The sequence below is a fragment of the Arachis hypogaea genome, chromosome 2 (assembly GCF_003086295.3).
Source record: "Arachis hypogaea cultivar Tifrunner chromosome 2, arahy.Tifrunner.gnm2.J5K5, whole genome shotgun sequence".
Taxonomy (NCBI): Eukaryota; Viridiplantae; Streptophyta; class Magnoliopsida; order Fabales; family Fabaceae; genus Arachis; species Arachis hypogaea.
The window spans coordinates 9248299-9271815 of NC_092037.1; the positions used below are offsets into that span (position 1 = coordinate 9248299).

At 29.3% G+C, this 23517-nt stretch overlaps 2 protein-coding genes across 2 annotated transcripts; one reads left to right on the forward strand and one right to left on the reverse strand.

The window, feature by feature from the left end:
• Window positions 1-30: 30 nt before the first annotated feature.
• Window positions 31-5141, reverse strand: LOC140178324 (uncharacterized). Its single transcript, XM_072214592.1, has 10 exons — window positions 4141-5141; window positions 3410-3499; window positions 2492-3190; window positions 2294-2391; window positions 1698-1782; window positions 1513-1590; window positions 1087-1406; window positions 874-995; window positions 692-761; window positions 31-582 (listed from the first exon to the last, which is right to left on the reverse strand). Exons 3-7 carry the CDS (start codon window positions 2696-2698, stop codon window positions 1305-1307), a joined length of 570 nt encoding a protein of 189 aa, XP_072070693.1. The 5' UTR covers window positions 2699-3190; window positions 3410-3499; window positions 4141-5141; the 3' UTR covers window positions 31-582; window positions 692-761; window positions 874-995; window positions 1087-1304.
• LOC112736675 (uncharacterized) lies at window positions 5039-19688 on the forward strand. The gene is made up of 4 exons (XM_025786231.3): window positions 5039-5130; window positions 16313-17870; window positions 18065-19134; window positions 19348-19688. The coding sequence occupies exons 1-3, from the start codon at window positions 5039-5041 to the stop codon at window positions 19109-19111; spliced, it is 2697 nt and encodes an 898-aa protein (XP_025642016.2). The 3' UTR covers window positions 19112-19134; window positions 19348-19688.
• Window positions 19689-23517: the final 3829 nt, after the last annotated feature.

Here is a 23517-nt window from a genome sequence, read left to right on the forward strand (position 1 = left end):
CTTCGTTGAAGTTACTTAATCCGCAGGACGTTGTGAAATCTTAACAATTTGAAACAGCAAAGTTACAAGGTTAAACCTTGTTGTTTGGTGCCAAAAATAGCTAGTAATTAAATACCCAAAAGAATCTCAGACCCATACGCCCATGATCAGGAGAAGCGCACAAATTCCCAAAAGATACACAGCAGAATCCATGATCTTGTGCTGATCAAGACCGATTCCAATAGTAATATATACTAACACAAAGTGTAGCAATTTCTAGAATGATTATACACCCCCAATCTAACCAAAATGCATCATGTGACTTGTCCCAAAAAGAAGTACTCCTACGTAAGCATCATTAGGCGTGGAACATGACCGTGCAATCCCTACACATTAGATGGTCATGCTTTGGCTGCTGCTGGTGGCCAGTGAAACAACTTCGGCGACAGATTTTTTCGCCGACTTCGTTCTCGTTGTGCTGGATTTTTGATCATGCTTGTCCCAATAATCAATAGCAAGTTTCACCACTTCGTCCTTCTTTTTGTTGGCTTTTGAGAAGAAAATGTCTAGTGCTAGGCTCATCCGGGTAAGGTCAGTGACACCCTAGATTAGTGAGCAAACCATTGGTGACCATATCACACAACAAAGTATGAAAATTGACTTTCAAAGGTGTCATAGTTGATATTTTTTCCCATGAATGTGTAGTGCTCACCTGAATATCATACGTGCCCCACAGATGGGAAAGTTGCATCCATTGGGCTACAAAGACTCCGCAATCTTTTCTGCATTTTGGTTAAAAGAAGACCCCAAGTAATTTGAAATACAAATTAGTTTGTGTCCATGAAGTATTCTTCGAAGTTGATGAAATTAAATTACGTTTCAAATAGAACTTACGACTTGTCCTTTTGTTGTGTGACGAGAGGTTCTCTCAGATTGAACCGCGACACCAGCGGTGGGATACTTGCTTGGTTTTCATAAAACCTCTTGTCCGTCAACATTGTCTCCAAGAAGAAAGCCTACATCCACTTCCCAATGTGAGAATAAATGACATTGGACGTCACGCCAAGAATAGAATAGTCCATAAGGGATAAAAATTTTGCACCGTACAACGTATGTCATCATCTGAACTCTGTGCGCCCGATCATCTGGGTCCTTTGCAGAGTCCAGGTAGATAAGGTCTCCCGAATCGAGGTCAACGATCATGAGAAACCAATGCCTATCCTTATTGAGGGGGATGTAAATCTACATGGTAGGAGGAACATTGTAGACCCTTTGTTAGTGAATAATACATATACAAGAGTACATAACAATATGGAGTTCTCAGTTCAACTAGCCTTTTTTATTTTATCAGCTTTCTTAATCGTGTAACGAGTCCGAATGAACTCCAATGTGTCCTTGCAGTATGTTGTTGGGTTAAGGGCCAGTTGCTAAAGCAATAATTAGACCAAAATGTTATACACCTGATACAATTAACTCCATAAAGAAAGTAATTACAGTGCATGGAAAAGGTTTGTCAGGAATAGCATGCCTTACCGCAAATGTTGTGGGTAGCCACCATGCTGACTCATCACCGCGCTCTACAGTCAGCATTTTCACCAATAGGTTAAGGATCTACGATTAAAGGGGATGAAAGGGTAAGCCCTAGTTTGAAGATAACAAAATACAAGAAAAATAATGAAGAAGAGAGGACAATGGAAATGCGAATCAAAGGAACTGACGTCGTCCACTAACTCGTGTTGTGGTCTAAGAGTCCAAAGGGCACATCGGTCTCCTTGGCAATGCTCATCTGGGAACAAAATCTCTCTTTGGCGAGGATACGGTGCAACAAACGTTACACACACCAAAAAAAGGAACATATTAATTCAAATTTGCACATAAGTTGCGCAATGAGAAGATATAACAAAGCATGTAGTTTATGCAAGTGCATGTCTAAAAAGATAAGAAAGATAATACGAAACAACACAATGCCAACATCATGCACAAGAAAGACATAAAACCCTCGGCCCGAGATAATGTTTTGTGGAGGCCCAAGATATTAATTTAAAAAAATCAGCAGGCAATGTAAACAGTACCGTTAAACCTTGTTTATTTTTAAGTCTTGGACATGTACGTGGACACATTTGAAAGAACTCCATAATGGATCATGTAGACCCATGAAGAAAAAAAAACCTCTAGACCATGAAGCTCCCAAAAGGCCTAAATAATTTCGAGCCAAGACAACAAGCCCAAAAGATGGCAATTTTATTGAACAACAAGGACATATGCAACACGTAAGAGAAATGATAATTCCATTTGCGGGATATTTGGAACTCACCTCTGATCCAAGTCAACAGCAAATATATATGCAGCAACCGCCATTTCGGTAGCCCCAAATCGATTCCCTTGTGGTGGCCGAAACACGACTTGGAAGAACTGTTGCAGTAAAAAAATATCAATTACACAATAACCACATAACCCACTACGAGGATGTGACAACATGCATGTTAACATACTTTACAGGAAGTGTTAATACCTTAGGTAGCTCCCCAGAATCCATATACTTCCAATGAGCGAGTCTAGTTGAGAACGGGGATCCATCCTCAGCAGCACCAGGGCCTTTAACAAAGGGCTTATGCGACCCCTCACCTGAATCATAATCTAACTTCCTCTGTCGTGAAGTAGGTAAAGCAAAATGACATGCATAGATGTTAGGAAGCCTATCGTCACCAGCATTATACATAAAAAAATTGGTGAAACACTAATAAAATCATCAAAGGAGGTTCACCTTCAAAGGTTGTTCCAGCCTAGAACTCCTTCTTCTACCAACATTTTTTATGCCACTGGTCTTGCCTTTTGTAACCTTGTCAACATGCAATAATGCATGGACGTTCCAATTAGCCTTAGTGGAGGAGCCCTGTTTTTTCTGTTGTTTCTTTCCAACATGGTGCACCTGTGGATCCAATGTCTTCTCCTCGTCATCGAATGACCGAGTTTTCTTCCTCTTAGCATGGGAGGCGCACAACATCTCTAATATTGTTGTGTGGCCACCAACAATTGCCATCAGTTTGTTGATTTCTTGTGCTTGGGACTCCAGAATGGACCTGGTCACGTTGGCGTTCTCCACAACTGACTCATCCACCGATGGGAGCTTCCCATTTCCTCCTTGATCACCTTCTTTGTTTGGATCCATGTTTACCAACCTTTAGGCGATGGGTAATGGCGCCAAAGAAAACTACAAGTGAAGGATTGTGGATCAAACACTTGGATATAAAATACCCCCACATGAATTAAAAGACATCGAAACATGTTTATGTATTGGGTGGGCCCACATGCATTCAGCAAAAGGAATGGGAAGACCCAAGGAAATACCAACCCACATCATAAAGTGACCTCTTATGCTAGTGATTCGTAAATTCAAATTTTATTTTTTGCTATATTCCACAAATCTTACCGGGGAAGCCATCCCTGATGTGATGAAGCTTCAGAGGGCACGCTTCGATATCTGCACCAATGAAAGGACAGCGACATGGCAGACTTGACCCTACAAAAAACGCAGCACCAATTAGGTAGCCGTTGAAAAAGACCAACAATTTCTATCACAACTACTACATTTATCATAAGTTAATGCCCAAAATTAATTATTAAACTGTACATTAATAAAAATTGATTCGGAACATAAACATTACTAAAATAAAATCTGTTAGAAAGACTGTATCCTCCATCATTTAAATATTAAAAGTGGTCAATGTCTACCTAAAAAAGATACACCATTTTAGATTACTCAATGCATATTAGTGATAATCATTCATCCACTTCATCACATAAATCAATGACAAAATCAGGACACGTACTATTGATACCGGTAACCATTTTATCATTAAGAAAGACGTGCATTCGCGTTGCCGTGGCCAATATTAAAGCTTCGATGACATCTTAATTGCAATAAATCGTTCAATTTTTTAAACCCTTATATTAATAAGCCATTTAAATTTAATCTTGTACATGATAATCATAACTACACGGTTTGTGAACCATAATCCATAGTGGGCATATAAACTGAGATTTCTTTCCAATGACTTCTTCTAACTTGTGACTGCCATAAACTACAAACACCATCCTACATCCCACACACAAAACAAAACACAAAATTCATATACAACGAAGCACCGATACACCACGTACCTTCCTAAGCAAACCACGCATTAATCACCTTCACCCTTAATCACCCAACATTTCCTCAATCATTTTGACCTGGTGCCTCAGTTCAACGTTCTCCTCCTCAAGCATCCGAATTTGCTCAAACATCGACTGTGGCATCTCATCCTTCATCTGGTGTTGCATACGATCGAGGACTCGATTACCATAGTCACAAATGCTCTTTCCACTAGCATCGACCAATTTATTTAGCATGGCGAAAGAAACTTCTTGCCTAGCCTCCTTTTCCTCTTCAGACTCTGGGCCATATGCCACAAATTCTAATCCTCTTGCATTGCTTGGAAGGAAAACAATGAATCGAAACATCACACACCCCCTGACGACTTGTTGTCTTGAGGCACGAAGATTGGAGTTCCAATTGCAAGAGTCGAACAAGCTCACATGAGCATTAGTTCAAAGTCCTCCACATACAAAAATCCAGGATCTTGGGTCTCGGAGACCACTTCTCCACCTACGAAGAAAAAGTTCGACTTGAAATTGTACAACGGCTAAGAAAAACATTATAACTGTTATGTAAAGAAGAAAAAAAGTGCCTGACGATGCGGATGTGCCACAACTATCATCACCAACGAAAACACTGCTAGGAGAATGGCCCAAGTATTGCACTTTTTGAGAAGAAGGGCTTGCATATACAGAAGCCAGAGGTAGATGTTGGGAACACCCACCACCTCCAAACGCATTCCCTCCACCTCCATAGAAGCAACCTCCGCGGCGCATATATTCTTCAGCCTCTGCACGAATATGAAACCCCTTGTATTCGTTCTTTTTAAACCCGTTCACTTGTGCGCTGCATTCTTCCCATATCAGGTAAATTCCTGGAATTCGTCCCTTTTTAACGGCATAAAACCTATACCTTCCATTCTCCATGGAAGCCACTGCAGGTTCCAGGCAACGAAGACTCTTCGAATATCCAACCCACATGAGAAGCACTCTCTCACTTAGTGAATCTCAATCGATGTGGGTTATTTATATTTAAAAAATCAAAACCCCACTAAAGACCTATGACACATATGGACTGATGACTATCCCATTTTTTTATTTTCTATAATACAATTTTATTATTCTCGGATAATACAACTTCATGTAACTATATATATTTTATTATATATACGATTATACTTTTTACGATACAATTTTATATATAAAAGCCTAATTAAATAAGGTATTATATTCCATTTTTTATACAAATAAAAATTTAGATTGTGCATGCATCTCAATATACATATTAATAGGAATTTTTAATTTAAATTTATTAAATATTATGTTAACTAAAATCTGTAATATGTTTGAGATTTACGCTTTTAAATTAGCAATTTAAATATTTTTTTAATTACAAAGTTAACAATTATATATATATATATATATATATATATATATATATATATATGGCAAAATAATATTCTTCGGTTGTTAAATTCATTTTTCCTTTTTTTGCTTTTATCTAATTTTATTTAAATACTTTAATATTCCAAAATTATAAAATTATAAAACTGTAAATTTTAAATCTAGGTCATCATTATTTAAATTAATAATTTCATTTGATCTTATTTTTTACTTATCTATATATATAGACAAAGACATATACATACATAAAAAATATACGTATATGAATAAAATATCTATATGTATATCTTAACAACACGTATATAATTTTTTCAACAAATTATGAACTTAAATATAATCGTAGATTAATAAAATAAATAATCCATATATATATATATATATATATATATATATATATATATATATATATAACTTTTAAATATAATGAAATTTTGAATATTCATACTTGTTGATCAATCGGTCAATTTTAACGCTGCAGCATGCTTACTGTAAACCCAAAAAAAAATATCTACCATCAAATCATGTCATACCTACTCTTTGTGACCCTTGTGAACTAAACTCTACTGTCCCACCCACATCAACCCTATAATATAACATCTGGCATTTCACAGTAACCATCTCACCTAACCAACATGTGAATCCTAAGATTTTCTATTTAAATAAATTAAATAAATCTTTAATTTATTGAAATAAATATTTTTTAAAATTATTACAAAAATAATTTATTTAATCAGAGTAAATGAGATATATATCTTTTTTCAAATTTCATAAACCTTATATTTTTTATCAAATTTTATAAACCTTATTTATAATGTAAACGAAATACATATAAATTTAGTGTAAACGAGATATGTGTATTTATAAATATAAAAATATAAGTTATAAAAATAATAAAAAATATTAATAATTTAAATTAGACAAAATTCTTAAAAATAGAACATTTCCTATAATAAAAAACAAGTGCAGTTTTAAATAATAGAGAAGCTAGACAATTTTAAAATAGCACATTATTTAAAAAGTAGGATGCCACGTGTCACTTGACGTACAAAAAGGTTATTCATAATCAAAATAGTCTCCGAAAATTCAGACGTAAGTCATTTTTATCCTTAAAATTTTAAAAATTAGCTAAATTAGTCCTTATATGATTTTTTTATATTGTCTTCATAATATTAAATTTAAAATTTTTTGTTAGTACTAATTTAAATATTATTTTTAGACCTTAATAAACAAATTTTTTTTACATAAAATAATAAAAATAATTTAATTATTATACAGTTATTTTGTCACATGTATTTTAAAATTTTACCTTTTTAAATTGTAATTTTTTTATAATAATTTTTTTTATTCAAACAAATTTATCAAATTATTGTTAATTATATACTCACAAATTTAATTTTTTAAATCTCACTAACTAATATAGTAGTTATCTTAAAATTTAAATCTTTTAATTTGTTGAAAAATCTTTTTAAAAATTAAAAGATTTAAATTTTAAAAAAAATACTATATTATTTAGTCAGATTTAAAAAATTAAATTTTTGAATATATAATCAACAATAGTTTCATAAATTCATTTAAATAAAAAAATTCCACTATAAAAGAATTACAATTTAAAAAGGTAAAGTTTTAAAATATAAATGACAAAATAACTTTATAATAATTTAATTCTATTAATTATTTTATATTGTTTATTAAGGTCTAAAAATAATATTCAAATTAGTACTATGAAAAAATATTTTAAATTTAATATTATCAAAAAAATTTAAAAAATATATATAACGATTAATTTGACTAATTTTTTAAATTTTAAGGATGAAAATGACTTACGTCTAAACTTTCAGAGACTATCTTAATTATGAATAACTTTTTTACATGTCAAGCGGGGACGGCATGGATGTTCCCTTCCCCCTTCCCCCTCTCCCCTAGAAACAACACTCCCCGCCATCCAACGAGCGACTTTTCCCGAATCCCATCCCCAACCCCTGTTTTTCTTTTTTTTTTTCCTTTTTTTATTTTATATTCTTTTAGTTAGGAGTAATTTGGTAATAAAAATAAAAAATTTCGTAAAAAAAACGATTTTAAAACTAAGTTAAACCTTCGAGATCATTTTGTAATGAGAAAAAAGTCGAAGACGAAATACATTTTCGACCTTTACGTTAAGAACCAAAATTGTATTTAACCCTTTATAATAATAATTATATATATTTTTTATTTTGTTTAATTACTCTGTTGATCCTTATAGTTTTGTGAGATTTTCAATTAGGTCCCTATACTTTTTTTCTTTTTAATTGAGTCCCTGTAATATTTTTTTTTCAATTAAGTCCTTCTTAGTAGTAATTGATTTAATTTTATAGGGACCCAACTAAAAAAAGAATTGGTATAGAGACCTAAATAAAAGAAAAAAAAGTTTAGGGACCCAATTAAAAAAAATTGGTGCAACGACTCAATTAAAAGGAAAAAAAGTATAGAGACCTAATTAAAAATTTCGCGAAATTATAGGAACCAACAGAGTAATTAAACATTTTTATTTTAATCTTCTATAATAAAAAATTTATATATTTTTATTAATTATTCTGTAGAGTATACAGGGACATACACTAGTATATTATAATAACAAAGATGCATATTTAAACATTATATGCATCATATAAATTATTAAAATAACATATATAAAATTATTGTAGGTTATGTTGTATATAAAATACAACAAAAAATAATTAAATAAAAATATTAATACTTTATTTTTAGATAAGTTATTTAATTGAATTGTTTGGAATTTAAAATTATCAGAATATAAGTTTTTAACATTGTAGACGTATTTTTAATATTTACATATCTATAGAAATCATTAGACGGTGTAGTGATTTCAAATTTAAAGTGTAGCAATTGATGTGAGATTGATTTCAATCTTTTTATGCTTCATTATTCATTTTAAAATTTTTGCAAACTCTGTCATTGATTTATCAATATTCTCTAGAGATTCTATTAATTTCTCTAGCTCTTCAACTTCTCTTTTCAACTTGTCATAGATTATTTTTAGGACTTCAAATGCTCTTTGATTTATTTTAGAAAACTGTAGGAATATTTTTTATTATCCCTGTTCTCTGGGTTTGAATTGGAGCTTTATCTGCTCTTTTTAGAGTTTGCTCTGGATGAAGAGCTTCATATTCCCTAAAGGATTCCTTTGCTTCTTCCAGTGTTAAAAATTCTCCTTTATGAATTATCCTTGATTGATGTGTAAATAGTGCTGCTTTTTCCCAGGCATCATATACTCCTTTCACGGGGCCATTATAAATTACATAATATTTTTTTATCTTGGGTGGATTTTTTTATAATTTCAGCAATTGTTTTATTTTCTGGAATTTTTTCTTCACCTGATTTGTCCACCACGCTTAGCTGGCTGAACTCTGATGGTTTTGGTTGTTGTGTTGATTTCATTGCTTCGATGGCCTTCTTGAGGGATTGGATCTGTGTCCTTATTTGCTGACAATGCTTGCATTTTTCAAGTTCTTGTTCGTATTTTTGAATTTCTTGATCTAATGCGTTGTAGACGAACTCCATTCTCTTGTTAATGTATCTGCAATAACATTTTTGTCACCCTTAATATATTCAATTTTTATTGGATATTGTAACAAAAATAATTGCCATCTTACCAATCGTCCATGATTATAATCAACTTTTAAGTTATATCGTATAAAACCTGTTAAGTAACTTGAATCTGTCCTTAATGTAAATTCTTTGGGTAGTAAATCAATTTTTCATTTCTTAAGAGATTTAATTGCTGCTAGAGTTTTCCTTTCATGAGTAGTATATCTCTGTTCTGTTGGAGTAAAAGTCCCTGAAATATACCTGCAAAGTAATTCCTTTGGGAGATATTTAGAATCTAGTGATTCTTTTTCTTGTTCCAAACTTTTTATAGCTTTCTTAGCTTTTAGATATCCTGACCAGGTTATGTCTGAAGCATCTGTTTTTACTATTAAGTAGTCATTTTCTTCTGGAATATAAAGTTCTGGAAGTTTTTCACATAGTTCTTTAATTCTTTGAATTTGCATACTATCTTTTTCATCCCATTTCCATACTTTTTTAGTACTTATTTTTGGAAATAAGTTTTTAGTGTATTCTGTTATATTCTTTAAAAATCCTTGATCAGAAATATAATTTATACACCCTAAAAATCTTTGTAATTGTTTTCTATCTTCTATTTTATTAGAAAATAAATTTACCTTTTCTAGAACATTTGGTTGAAGTTTTAGCTTTCCTTGAGTGGATAGAATTAATCCAAGAAACTCTATTTCTTGTTTTGCTATTCTTGCTTTCTTAACATGTTTCTAATATAGAAAATATTTTAAATTTTAAGATCTTATCTATAGTAGTAGTTGGTATTTTATACGTTTTGATTTTTGATTTATTGAAGAATCGTGTGGAGCTTTTAAAACTATATATGTTAATTCTTGAATGAATGGATGATATAGCTTTAAAAAGTTATTTCCTATGATAAAATCCATTCCAGAATCTAACATATATATAGATGGAACAATGAACCTATAATTTTGAATAAAAATTTTAGCCATCTCTGCTTTTTGGTCAATTTTATGTATTGATTTGTCAGCTATTCTAACTCTTAAAGGTTTCTTTAATTTTTTCCAATCAAGTTTTATATTTGAACTAGCAAAGCATTGTGTTGCTCCAGAATCTATAAAAGCATTTATAAACTTTTCTGTTATTTTTATAGTAATAAATGTGGCATTATTACTCAGTCTCTGAGTCTGTTTCTGAGACATACTCAAAAATATAGTCTAAGTTATCATCAGATTCTTCTAAAGATTCCATGAAACAAGACTTAGCAATTTCTATTTGTTTAGTAAGATCCTTTTTATCCTTCTTTTTCGGATATTCATTTGCATAGTGTCCTTCTTCTTGACAATACCAACACTTACAGTTTTTTTTTTATTCGGGCAATAGTCACTTTTTTATCTTTTCTTTTTATTGTTATCTCTTTTCCTAAAATACCTCTTTTTTCTCCAGTTTGGATAGTATTTTCTTTTTCTAAATTGGTATTTTCTTTTTCTTTGAAAATTTTTATTAAGCCCATATTTTTGGGGTATCTCTTCATTATCCTAACAGCAAATTCTAATTATATTTGTAAATCTTTTTTGAGTTGCTTCTTGCATACAACGTTCTTTTATTTCCTCTCTTATTGCAGAGGTTGCTCCACCAAAATTATTTTCAATTGTCCCTCTATTTATTTCTCTTATAAATCTTCCCATTATAAATTCATTAGCAGGATATGGAAGTTTTGTTATATACATACTAAGATAATGATTTTTATCTTCTTCTTTTAATTTGTAATAATGTATTCTATATTCACATATATAAGACTCCACATTACATAGATCATATATCTGAATATTAGCTAAATGGTTTTTTTCTTCTTGATATTCTTTATTATAGACTTATTGTCTATGATCTATAATATTTTTTCCAAAAAATTCTTTGTATAAAATCATCATTATATATAATATCTTATCATAAGCTGTTGTTTTGTTGCTAATTCTTCTATTATTTGGTTTTCTATTGATGTTATATAATCTCTTATAGTTCCTTTAGTATGAAACCCTATATAATTCCAAATATCTCTTCCAGACAATTCACTAAGTTTTGGATTAGTAAAGGCTTCTAATAAAAAGGAATTCAACCAATTTTCGAAAATTTCTTTTTCATTCTTTTTACAGTCTAAGTCAAGCATTCTTTCTCCTTCCATTTCCTGGATTTTAGGAACGTATTTTGACGGTATTTTTGTATATTTTGAATCTTTATTTATAAATCCTTTTTTAAAAGCATAATTATCGAAACCTGTTTCCCATTTAAATTGAGATTGATTATCCTTAGATGTTTCAGCTTCATTTTTTACTTGTATTGGAATTGCTGGTTCTTCGTCACCTGAATAATCTAGGATGTGTTCTTCGTTTTCTATATTTTCAGAATTTACTAATTCTTCTTCTATTTGAAATCTATGTTCCATAATATTATTTTCTTGAGCCATTTTTAATTGTTTAAAAAGTATTGTAACTTCTTCTAATTTTTCTTCAATATTCATAATTTCAATGGTGGTTTTACTTTTAAATCTGTTATGTTAATTATATTTTGACATTTTTCTTCTTTGGGATTCTCTTTTTCCTTATTTCTTTGAAATTTTATGGATACTATATTTCTTCAAGCATATCTACTATAGAATTTAATTGCGGGTTAAAAGTATGATAAAGATGTGGAGAATCATTTCCATGGTAACATTTTTTAAAAATTCCATGTGAAAAATAAGTTTTTTCAGGTTTTTGAAGTCTTTCAATAAAACTTATAGTAAAATAAAGATTTTGAGAAAAATCATTTTGTATTGATTTTAGGAATTCAGTGTCATTAACATTAGTTAAAATCATTAATTTTTGATCTATTAATTTTGATAACTTAATTATTTCTTCTCTTAAATCTTCTAATTTACTTTTTTCCATAAGGTGACACTTTTCTTTGTAAAGAGTTACGGTTTTAAGTAAAAAGTGTGATTTTAGAATGTGTGATTTGAGTTTTGCCACATAAGCACATCTTTAAATTTTGATCTGTACCCTATAATTTCCTCCATATACTAAGAACTACTCATAAATTATCGTCAAATATGTTTCTTTATATTTTTTTTTTTTGGTTTTAACTTTTCTTTTTTATGTCAGTCTTTTTTTTGTATTCTTTCTTGGACTAAAGTCAAGATCCATTACCTATATGTCTCATAGTCCAAAACGAAAAATTAATGCCCAATCAATAATATTTATAAACAAAGCCTTATTCTTGTAAAAAAATACTAAATGCTCAAATAAACTTAACTGGCCCAACCCATAATTTACAAAATTATATGAAAAACAAAAACAATCATTTTTAACCAAGGCCCATTCTCATGTCACATTAGCACTAATCAAATCTAATTCAATCAACTTTACAAACTAAGCTGCGCACATGCATAAGGGAACAATACACTGTAGCTTGCTGAAATGGTTCAGAAATTGTCTTTAAATTTCCTCACTCTAGACACTTGTCATTAATATACTTGGACAACACATTAATACATGTGTAGAAAAATTTTTTTGTCTACACCATAGAATTCACCTAAAATGAATTAATCAGATAGATTTTTAGTAACAAGATACTTGGTGATAATAAAATAAATAATAAGGCTCATTTTTAAAACAAGTAAAAGAATAGCATTGTACTCTTTTTTAATTAAATAAATTTTAATTTTTTATTTATTATTATTTATATCAGTGGTTTAAATTTAAAATTTAAAATTTAAGATTTAAGATTTAGGATTCATATTTCAAAAAATATTATACTTTTTATTTTATTTTTTTAGAATGCATTAAGATTCACCAATAATAATTTAGTTTAAATTTGTGTATTGCATTGAAAAACATCATATATTGTTCATTGTTAATAATTACTTGTTAATTGTTATTCTCTAATTGATAATAACAACATTAATAAAGTCTTATCTCTAATTGATAATGTTACTCTTTTATTATATGATATTTTTAAATGATTCATAATAAAAAAAATCACAGAGACTTAGACAAAAATATTTAAAATGTCTTTAAATTAAATAAAAACATTTAATCTCATCTATTGAATAAATTATTATATATTAAATTTTTCATACGTGACATAGATTAAAAGTGTTATCTTTATTAAAAAATATTGATATATTTTTGAAATCGTTAATTTGACTCTAGTAATAATTATTTAATTTGTTTAAAATTTAATTTTTTAACAAAAAATTTATTAGAGGATTGGTTTATTTTTATTATTTTTTATAAATTTTATGATATTATTTTTCTACTCTCATTTTATTATCATTTTGATATTTTTATTTTATGAATATAATCATTTTTTTATGAGTTGAGTTTTTATTTGCAAATTTTATAATTCTTACTTTTGAATATTTATATTTTAATCTACCAATTCTTAATTATTCTATTTTTAGTCTAATAATTCTTATTTATTTTTTATTGATTTAAGAAATATTCAGTGTCATTTGTATTAATATTAGTTAGAATTATTAGTGAATTTATTTTTTCTCTTAGATCTTTTAATTTTATTTATAATTTATATTTTTATTATTAATCTATATTTTTTTAGAGTAAGTTTTTTAATTGTGACTAAAAAACAACTAAAAAAAATAATTTTGGCATCTTTATATAAATGGTTCCTTAAAAATATTTATAAAAATAAAATAATAAAATAAAGGATAATTTAGAATAAATAACACAAAATAAGAGTGATATTATCATTATTCTTGAAAATGACAAAGACTTAGTTTGAGAAACTTTTTACTTTAAATAAATAACTTTATCAAATTGACTTTTGAAAGATATATTTGTAAATGTTATAAATTTTATTTGGTAAATTAAATTAAAAATGACTTTTAATAAGTACAAATAATAATAATTGTATTTAGTAAAATAGTTTTTAAAATTTAAAATGATTATAATAAACATGAAAATAGAGAGAATTTTTATTGTAAATGAAATTTAACATCAATAATTTAATCAAAAATAAATATAAATATTTATTAATATATAAAATTATATTAGAGGTTTTTTATTTTGATAAATATAAACTAACTTAAAAAAAACTTTCTTAAATATTTTTAAAAATATTTCTAATTTTCTAAAGGATAAAGTATATTTTTTGTTGTTGAAATTTAATAAAAATTTCAAAAATACACTTAAGTTTTATTTTGTTTTAATTTTGAACCAAAAATTTTTTATTTGCATCGTCAAATATACTCCTAACAGCTAATTTTTCAAAAAATTTAAGACTAATTCAACAATTTCATAAGAATAACCCTCAATACAAATAAATCAAGCATAATTTTCATGTATTATATTATTGTTAAATTAGCTGTCGAAGGTATATTTGATGCAAATCGAAAAACTTCTCGGACAAAATTCAAACAAAATAAAACTTAGGGACATTTTTGAATTTTTTGCCAAACTTTAAAAACAAAAAATATACTTTATCTTTTTTTAAAACTACAAACATAAATATATAATTATTTTGATTTACCAAATACAAAATAAAATACTAGTGTCTCTTTAAAATTTTAACAAAACATGGCTAACATCACTCTCCTATATTATGTTACTCTACGATATATTTTGGTACGTAGCATATCTCAAATATTCAATTAAAAAAAAGTTAAATTATTATTTTCTTTTAATACAAAAGAAATACATAAATGCTTTTAACTCGAGGTTTTGAATACAAGAAAAAAGAAATAAAATAATGCGACTAAAATGTAAGGACATTATAATCATTTTTAGACAATAATAGAATACGAAAATAAAGCTAAACATACATAAAGAAGTGCAACTGTGACGTAAAATGAAAATACCTTTAACAAATTTTCAATTTGGATTTATATTAATAGAAAAATATTTTAATTGAATAAAATTTAGTTAAAAAATGAGATAAAAATTAAAATAAGAAATAACTATAAATAAAAAGATATATCATAAAAATTTAATTGAGATAATTAAATAATTATTTTATGTAGTATGTTCATTTATTTAAAAGTATTTTATTTACCTATTATTTTAAGCATTATTAAGATTATATTCATTTTTGTGTTAATATCAATATATATGTGTTCTTTTTTTATTTAGATAATTATTTTTATCAAACTTTTTGTTCCTTAATATCTCACTTTTAACTTTCTAGGCTAATATTCTTTTTTATTTTATTTTTTTGGACAAGTATATTAAAATAAATATATGACATATATTTTCTTATAATCTATTTATTTCTTTTTCTTCACCACTTAATTTTTTTTTCTCATCTTGATATCACTCTCATTTTTCTAAACGCCATTAAATTACAGTTATATTTTTATTAATCAATAAATGCATTTATTTAGAGTAATATATAAAAAAAGGATGCATCGAGTATAATTTTTTAAAATTGACGAAGATAAATTTTATATGTTTTTAACATTGCATTTAATTTATGCTATTACAACTATATATATATGTTTGTACTTCTTTTTTATAATATAAATTAATATAAGTGGCTATAAATGTCTCTAAAATTACGTTAAATATGCTAATTAAAAGCGGTACAAAATTCACCAGTTAAGAAATTGATCATATATCCTTTTATTATATATCGATATAAATTTTAGAAATGAAATAATGAAAATTGGCAATGTGTTATTTTTTTTGTTAGTATTGTTTTATGGTCACGCCAAAAGAGATATAATTAATTAAAATAATTTTGACAAAATGATCAATGTGGGTAAATATAAAATTCCAAATATCTATTTATAAAATGTTTAATTTGAATATAGTGGTAAGTGACAAACAAATAATTAGAAAATACACTATGCTAATCATACCTAAACGGATTTAGATTCTCTAAATTTTGAATTTCACTATAGAGAATAAAGTGTGATATCTCACCATTTATTTTATAAATGGAACCAAGAGAAAATATGAGAGAAAAATTATTCAAAAGAAAGAGATCACACTTTATTCTCTAAAATAAAAATTCAAAATTTAAAAAATTCAAATTCTATCTAAACCTTTATAAACAAGTGATACATAGATTTTTTATACCAATTTCAAATTATTGGCAAAGGAACTTATATGTTGTCCATTAAATTTGATAAGATGTTTACTCGTCTTTTCAATAAAAAACTCAGAATTTATTTATTATTTTTTTTGTAATTAATTATATTCACTGCTATTGTTATTTTTTATAGGAAATTTGAAATATTTAAAATTCTAACTAATCTTTTTTATTATATCTATTTTCCTCAGGAATCTCTTGGTCTTGGCGATCACCCAGAGCTGAAAGATTTATGGCTTGGTAAAGTGCATATTCCAACTGGTTTCAAATTGGAACATCTGGCGGTGGAAGGGTGTGATGAATTCTTTACAACCGCAATACTACCTTCTCATTTACTTCTCTTCCTCAGTAGATTACGAGTGTTGAAGGTGCGGGGATGCAACTCTGTTGAGTCCATATTTGAAGTCAAAGAGAATGTTTGGAATAAAGATCCTGAAGGAAAGCTCAGTCTTCTAGATTTGGTGCAGGTTTTTGTTGATGAATGTGCAAGCTTAAAATCGGTGTTTCCAGAATCAGTTGACAAGGGTAACATACAATTGCTAGAAGTGAGGAATTGTGCAGAGTTAGTTGAAATTGTCGCTGGAGATGATGTAGCCAAACAGGTTAGCATCTTCTCCACGCTATCTTATCTGAAGCTGTGGAATTTGCCAAATTTGAAGTGTCCATTACTACTATCGCATTTGCTACCTTCCCTTCATAAATTAGAAGAGTTGGTGGTTGGAAAATGTGATTCCTTGAAGACTATATTTGATGTGAAAGATGCACCAACAAATGAAGAAGATGCAAACATGACTACTGTTATTCCTTTGAAGAAATTGACTTTGGAGAAACTTCCAACTTTGAGCCATGTTTGGAAAGGAAAGCTCAGTCTTCCAAAATTGGAGGAGGTTATTGTTGATGAATGTGCAAGCTTAAAATCCTTGTTCCTAGAATCAGTTAACATACAGAGGTTAGAAGTGAAGAATTGTGAGAAGTTGGTTGAAATTATCACAAGAGATGAACTAGTCAAAGATGATGAAGATGCAGATAAAGAGGTTAGTATCTTTTCCAAGCTGTCTTGTCTAAAACTGTGGAATTTGCCAAATCTGAGCTACATTTATCATGGAATGGAAGACTCTGAATTTTCATTATCAAATGCATTACTACCATGGCATATGCTACCTTCCCTTCATAAATTGGAAGAGTTGGTGGTTGGGAATTGTGGTTCCTTTGAGACAATATTTGATGTGAAAGATACAGACATAATTTCTGTTGAGGCCATATTCGAAGTCAAAGATACAATAATAGATATTCCTATGAAGAAATTGACTTTGGAGCATCTGCCAACTCTAAGCCATATTTGGAATAAGAATCCTAAAAGAAGTAGTCTCAGCTTTCCATGTCTGGAGGAAGTGGTTGTGAATGGATGTAAAAGTCTCATAAGCTTGTTGCCAGCATCATTGCCCATGTCTAACATGATAAAGATAGATGTGAAAAACTGTGAGGAATTGGTTGAAATTGTTACAAAAGATGAAGCAGATAATGAAGAAACAAATAAGGAGCTTGTTATGTTCCCTAACCTAATCATATTGACTCTGCACAATTTGCCAAATCTTACATATATCTATTCTGGAATGCAAATTCTAAATTTGCCCGAGTTAAGAGAGTTGGATATTTCTCATTGTAAATTTGCAACAGATTCCACTGCAAAGGTACGAAAGCTCCTGCCTTAAAAATTTTCGTAACTTTCTAATCTGGTTAGCTTTATATATGATATGCTTATTCTTATTTTTTGTTTGTTAATAACTTAATATATCTCTCGGGCACCAATCTAAGTCTTTTAAATCATTCATAATGAGCCAAAGATGTGTTGTCCTTCTTATTAACTTTGAATCCGATGGAGCAGGTTGTTACCCCTCTCTTAGAGAGAGTGTCAATAGACATGGAAGGTGTGATGATGCTTGACAAAGGACTGCTTCATTTGGACCCCCAAAACATACAATATCTGAGATTGCAAGGCTTTAATGATATTGATGACTCAGATGCCGCATCTGCCTTTAATTTCTTCCCAAAGAAGGTGCCACTTCCCAATATTCAAATGCTTGTGGTGGTCGACAGTGTTTTCAAAAATATATTCCCCTCAAAAAAGCCTGAGATTATTCATTCACAGCTGCTTGTTCGAGAATTGGAATTGAGGAATCTGCACAAGCTTGAATCCATTGGGTTACAGCACACCTGGGTGGCCTCCTCTAATCTCACATCCCTGAAAGTTGAGGGTTGTGCATCTTTGAAGTATTTGTTCACTTCTTTAGCCGCCAAATGTCTTGTTCAACTTGAACAGTTGCACATATCCAATTGTGAAGCACTCGAAAGTTTAATGCTGGATTATCAACCACATGATGATGATCATGATGTCATCGTATTCCAATGGCTTAAGAAACTGTCTCTTAGCAATATACCAAAACTTGAGAGCTTCTACACTGGAAAGTCAACTTTGAATTTCCCATTTTTGGAGGAAGTCGAGGTTACTGAATGCAACAGATTGGAGTATATGTTCACATTCTCAACTGCCAAAAGCTTGCAAAATTTGGATCAGATGAAGATTTCCAAATGTGAGTTATTGGAAACAGTAGTTTTGGCAACACAAGAGGCAAACAAACAACATGAAGATCTCACATTCTCGTACCTCCAATATCTGACTCTTAGTGAATTGCCGAAACTTGAAAGTTTTTTCACCGGAAACTCATCAACTTTGAACTTCCTAAGGTTTGGGTTTGAAGTTTGCATCAGTCAATGCCAGAGCATGAAAACTTTCTCACACGGTCACGTGAAAGCACCTTTCTTAGGGAAGGTGGAGATAGATGGAGTTCGTTGCTCAGAAGAGAATCCTCTAAACGCTACAGTTAGTCAACAATTTGAGAATCGATCGAATAAAACAGCATTGATGAGTTAATTAGTATAATCTTAATTTAACATGTAAGTTATTCTCTATCTGCTCAATTTGCATCTTCTTTGACTTTTCATGTTATACACTGCACCAAAACAATGGAGGAAGTTTCTGTTAAGAAATGTCATTTAATTTGCTTCCTCCATATTCGGTTATATAATATTTTTTACATTACTCATTTTATTATCCAATACTTTAGTCAATATTATCTAACACAATTTTTTGTGAAATTTATTTTCTAGGTTCTATGGGACACCAATTGCAAGAGGAGGATATAAGTAGATCCCATCAAAGCAACAAATTAAATATTCATTTCTATTTGAGTGTGGTGCGTTGTGCATGATATAAATAAATCCCCTGTATTATTATGCAGGAAGAAGTGTATGATTACTTTTTAACTTTTAAGTGACAAAGCTATAAGCTAAGTGTGTTTTATGAATAAATTATATTTTGGATTTTTATACAAGAGATAAGGTGTATGTGTGTGGTTAAGTTATTGAGAGCATTAGTGTACTTTTATGTATGAAAGTAGATTGTAATAATTTTACAATATTGAAGGAGTGTGTGGTTTGTGTTCTAAGAACCGAGTTAAAACTTAAAAATGGCATGTAGATATATTTCTTATTTTTACATAACACCATTTGAATGCATAACTTTGATCTTATGTTACTATAAAAATTCAAGTTGTGTATGCCTTTATTTGTAAACAGCGTATTACTATGATAAATTGATAACTATGACATGTATATTTTCTTTTTAAAAAATTGTGATTGTTGGATAAGATCGTATTAGTTACAAATATACTGCCACCAATATACTTCTAGCAAATAACAGAGATGAGTGCCTCAGCAAGATTAATTGGATATAATTATTTCATGCAACTCTTTCCGTAATAGTGCAATATGTTTCCTTTTACAAGATTTAAGATCAGAGGTATCATCAATTCTATCACAACATGAACAAATTTTGAAATACAATGTTGAGCAATAAGAAAGGAAGTCAACTACAAATAAAAATAGAAAATCATAATACCCGCCAGAAGAACAAATGCCAAGAGTAGCAAGAAGATCTTCTAATGTTGTTGGTAGCAGATATGTCAATAGTGAAGCAAATAAACCAGCCACACCCACTCCACCGAAAGTCGATAAAAACTAATATGAAAAAAATGTTCAGATACATTGACAGTATCATAACTAAATTTAAGTAACAATAAATAAACAAATAAATAATGATGTCAAATACAAAAAGAAAACAATAAAGAAAATTTTTGTTACTTAAGAAGATTCACATGAGATGGGATTCACAATAGTGAAAAGCTTGCAAGGATCAACACGCACAACATAGTGCGGTATTGCAAAAACACAACAAAAAAATAAGTAAAAAATGACGCAGCAACATATATAGATGAGTCAAGCACCAGAAGCAAGTAAACTCGAAGCCTCAGGATAAGACATCTTGGCTCCTTGCAAATTCCACGCACGAGACAAAAATGCGTATCTAAGTATCTTCACCTTCTCACACACAGAATTGACTTCCTGGTTAAGATCTTTCGGATCATCATTATCATATATAAGAAAATCAGCACCTTCGGATTTATTTGCTTTTACTGTAGCATCTACTGTTTGGACAATCCTAGCTACCGAGGGAAGTACCACCGATTCAGATTTCGAATCCAGCATATATAGTATTTCTAGCAACAACAGTGGGGAGACCTCAAAGAGAGAAAAGAATATAGAAAGCAGATACAACGTAAGACATTAAAAACAAGTGAATTTTTTTCTTTGTTGGTATAATTTATGCTAAAAGAATAAATAGAATTTAAATTATGCAAATATCATAAATCAGAATTGTTAATGATAAGGCTGTTTATATGTAAATCGAATAAAATTGATTCGATGTATCATATGTATTCTATACAAGTAGTAAGTCGAGTTGATTCACTATGCATATACACAGTAAAACATTTTACTACTTATACATATTATTGAGGCATTTTCTTTTAAGTTAAGAGTGTAATTTTGATATACTTACATTCAATCACATCCGTTCATTTGGATGACTATTCATGTAATTGGATGTACATGTAAAATTACTTTATATTGACAGTGTATGAAAATTAAATTCTTAAGGTAATCGTTATTAACTTTAAAATATAAATGTCAATAAAAAAATACTCTTATTTGGATTCAAATAAAATATTAAAAAATCAAAACTAATAAGAATAGAAATATAACTTTTGTATTTTAGTTCAAATTTTAAAAATTTATATTTTTATAAATTTATTATGAATTTAAAACGGAACAATAAACAATTTTTAAAAATTCATTAAAAATCATCATTTGACTCATTAACATCTAAAGAATTATTATCAAGACTTTTGATGTTAAAAAAATATTATAAAGTATCGCGTAATATAGGAGTTAAAACTTAAATTTTCCAAAGTTAGAAGTAACAAATAGTTATACAATATAAAACGACCAACTATATTTATACAATATGTAATTTGAGAAATAATTAAAATATGATATCAATTGAAATATCATTTAATTTGGGGTAAATCACTATATAAAGCCAAGGGAAGCAAAAAATTATACAAATCCGCCAAACCAAAAATTATTTCATGAATCAACCAATGCACATTTTTATATAGTTCGAATTAGGTTGTTTCGAACTTGATTTACATATAATTCGAATCACCTTGATTCGAATTACACACACGCACACACCCACTAATTCGAATCAACCTGATTCGAATTACACACATACAATAATTTGAATCAGGTTGATTCGAATTACACCCTGATTTATTAAAAAAACTAATAATTTATTAAAAAAATTATTTAAAAAAATAATAATTTAAAATTAAAAAATATATATTTTATTTCATACATTAAAAAAAAGCTAACAAAATATTTAATTACGAGATTTCTTTAAAATATAATGAGATATCAATTCGAATTCCATACTGTTGATTGAAAAATATTTTCGATACAAATAAGATGAGTCGAAACAAATCGTATGGTTTTTTCGAAGAAGATACATGGTCGAGATGAAGTTGAAAGTAATCGGCTTTAATTCAGGTGATTGTGTTGCTGATCGAAAAAGTCAAATCGAGTAAGAGTCTCGATTCGAAGAATAAAGAAGAGCTTTCGAAGAGCCATTCGAACATTGATGGAAGCGTGAAAGTTCGTGGCTTTTATCACACGAGAAAAATATTGAAAATATCTACAATCACATAATGGGAACGGTTACCAAGAGTGATGGCATTTCGAATTTGTAATTTTTCATTTAATTGTAATTAATTGTAATTAAGTTAACCGTTATGTAAGATAATCTATAAATACTGTGAAGCATTAGAGAATAGGGGTTGAAACTTTCATTCAGAAAAAACACTCTAAGCATTCTCACATCTCAGCGATTTCCTGAGTTTGTGATCGAGTTATACTTTCTATAAGGTTCCTTCCACTTTCTTTTTCAATTTATTTTCCTTTCTGTAAAATTTAACATTTCAAATAAGCTTATTCTTCCACTGTGCTTTATTTCCTTTGTCTATTTAATTATTCTGCATTTTATTCTGTTTGATGAATCTTTCAATTTAATTTAAATTATCGTTATTGCTTTTTCTTTTAATTTTCAAGCAAATCTTCCTTTCATAATTTATTTAGTCTTTATTCAAGAATTTTAATTTCTGAATTGCATTTATTAATTTTACAAATTTATTTTTATTTTCATTGTCAAAATGTGTCTAATTGAAGACGCTTTGATGCACTTCTAGAAAACTGGTACTCGCACAGAGAAGTTGGTTTCACTCCCAAACCATTAGAATCGAATCACCATCAATTTGCTAAAAATCGACAAAACAAATTGGCACGCCCGGTGGGACAGTTTTAAATCGAAGTGTGTCAAAATAGTGGTTTTACACAAATTTCTTGGTGTATGCGATTATGAAGTGGGAAAATCATTCACATGGCTGATGAATTATCAAATGTGAATGGTGGTTCGTCCACCAATGATAGCATACCAGTATCCATGCAACAAGCCGACGTGTCTTCGCGTTCGGAAGGTGCAATCGGAACTGAAAGCATAGTCGTCACGACTATTTAGACTGGAAATGTTGGACTTAATACTCGTCCACGAGGCCCTGCGCCACCATATCAACCTCCATTAACCGCTGGTTGGCCCTCTTAAGGTCTTCCTACTGGTTATACCCCACCGGTGGGTGAATTTATGCCACCTATCTGCTTTGGAAATACTAATGGAGTGAATAATATGCAAAACCCAGAACAATACTCTGAATATTCTCGTGAGTATCATGTGGGCTCCACTTTGAATGCTACCAATTCAATGGCAGTATATCGACAAAAAGTGAAGGAGAGTCACCATGATTTGGTTAATTTGTTGACTCCGTAAAT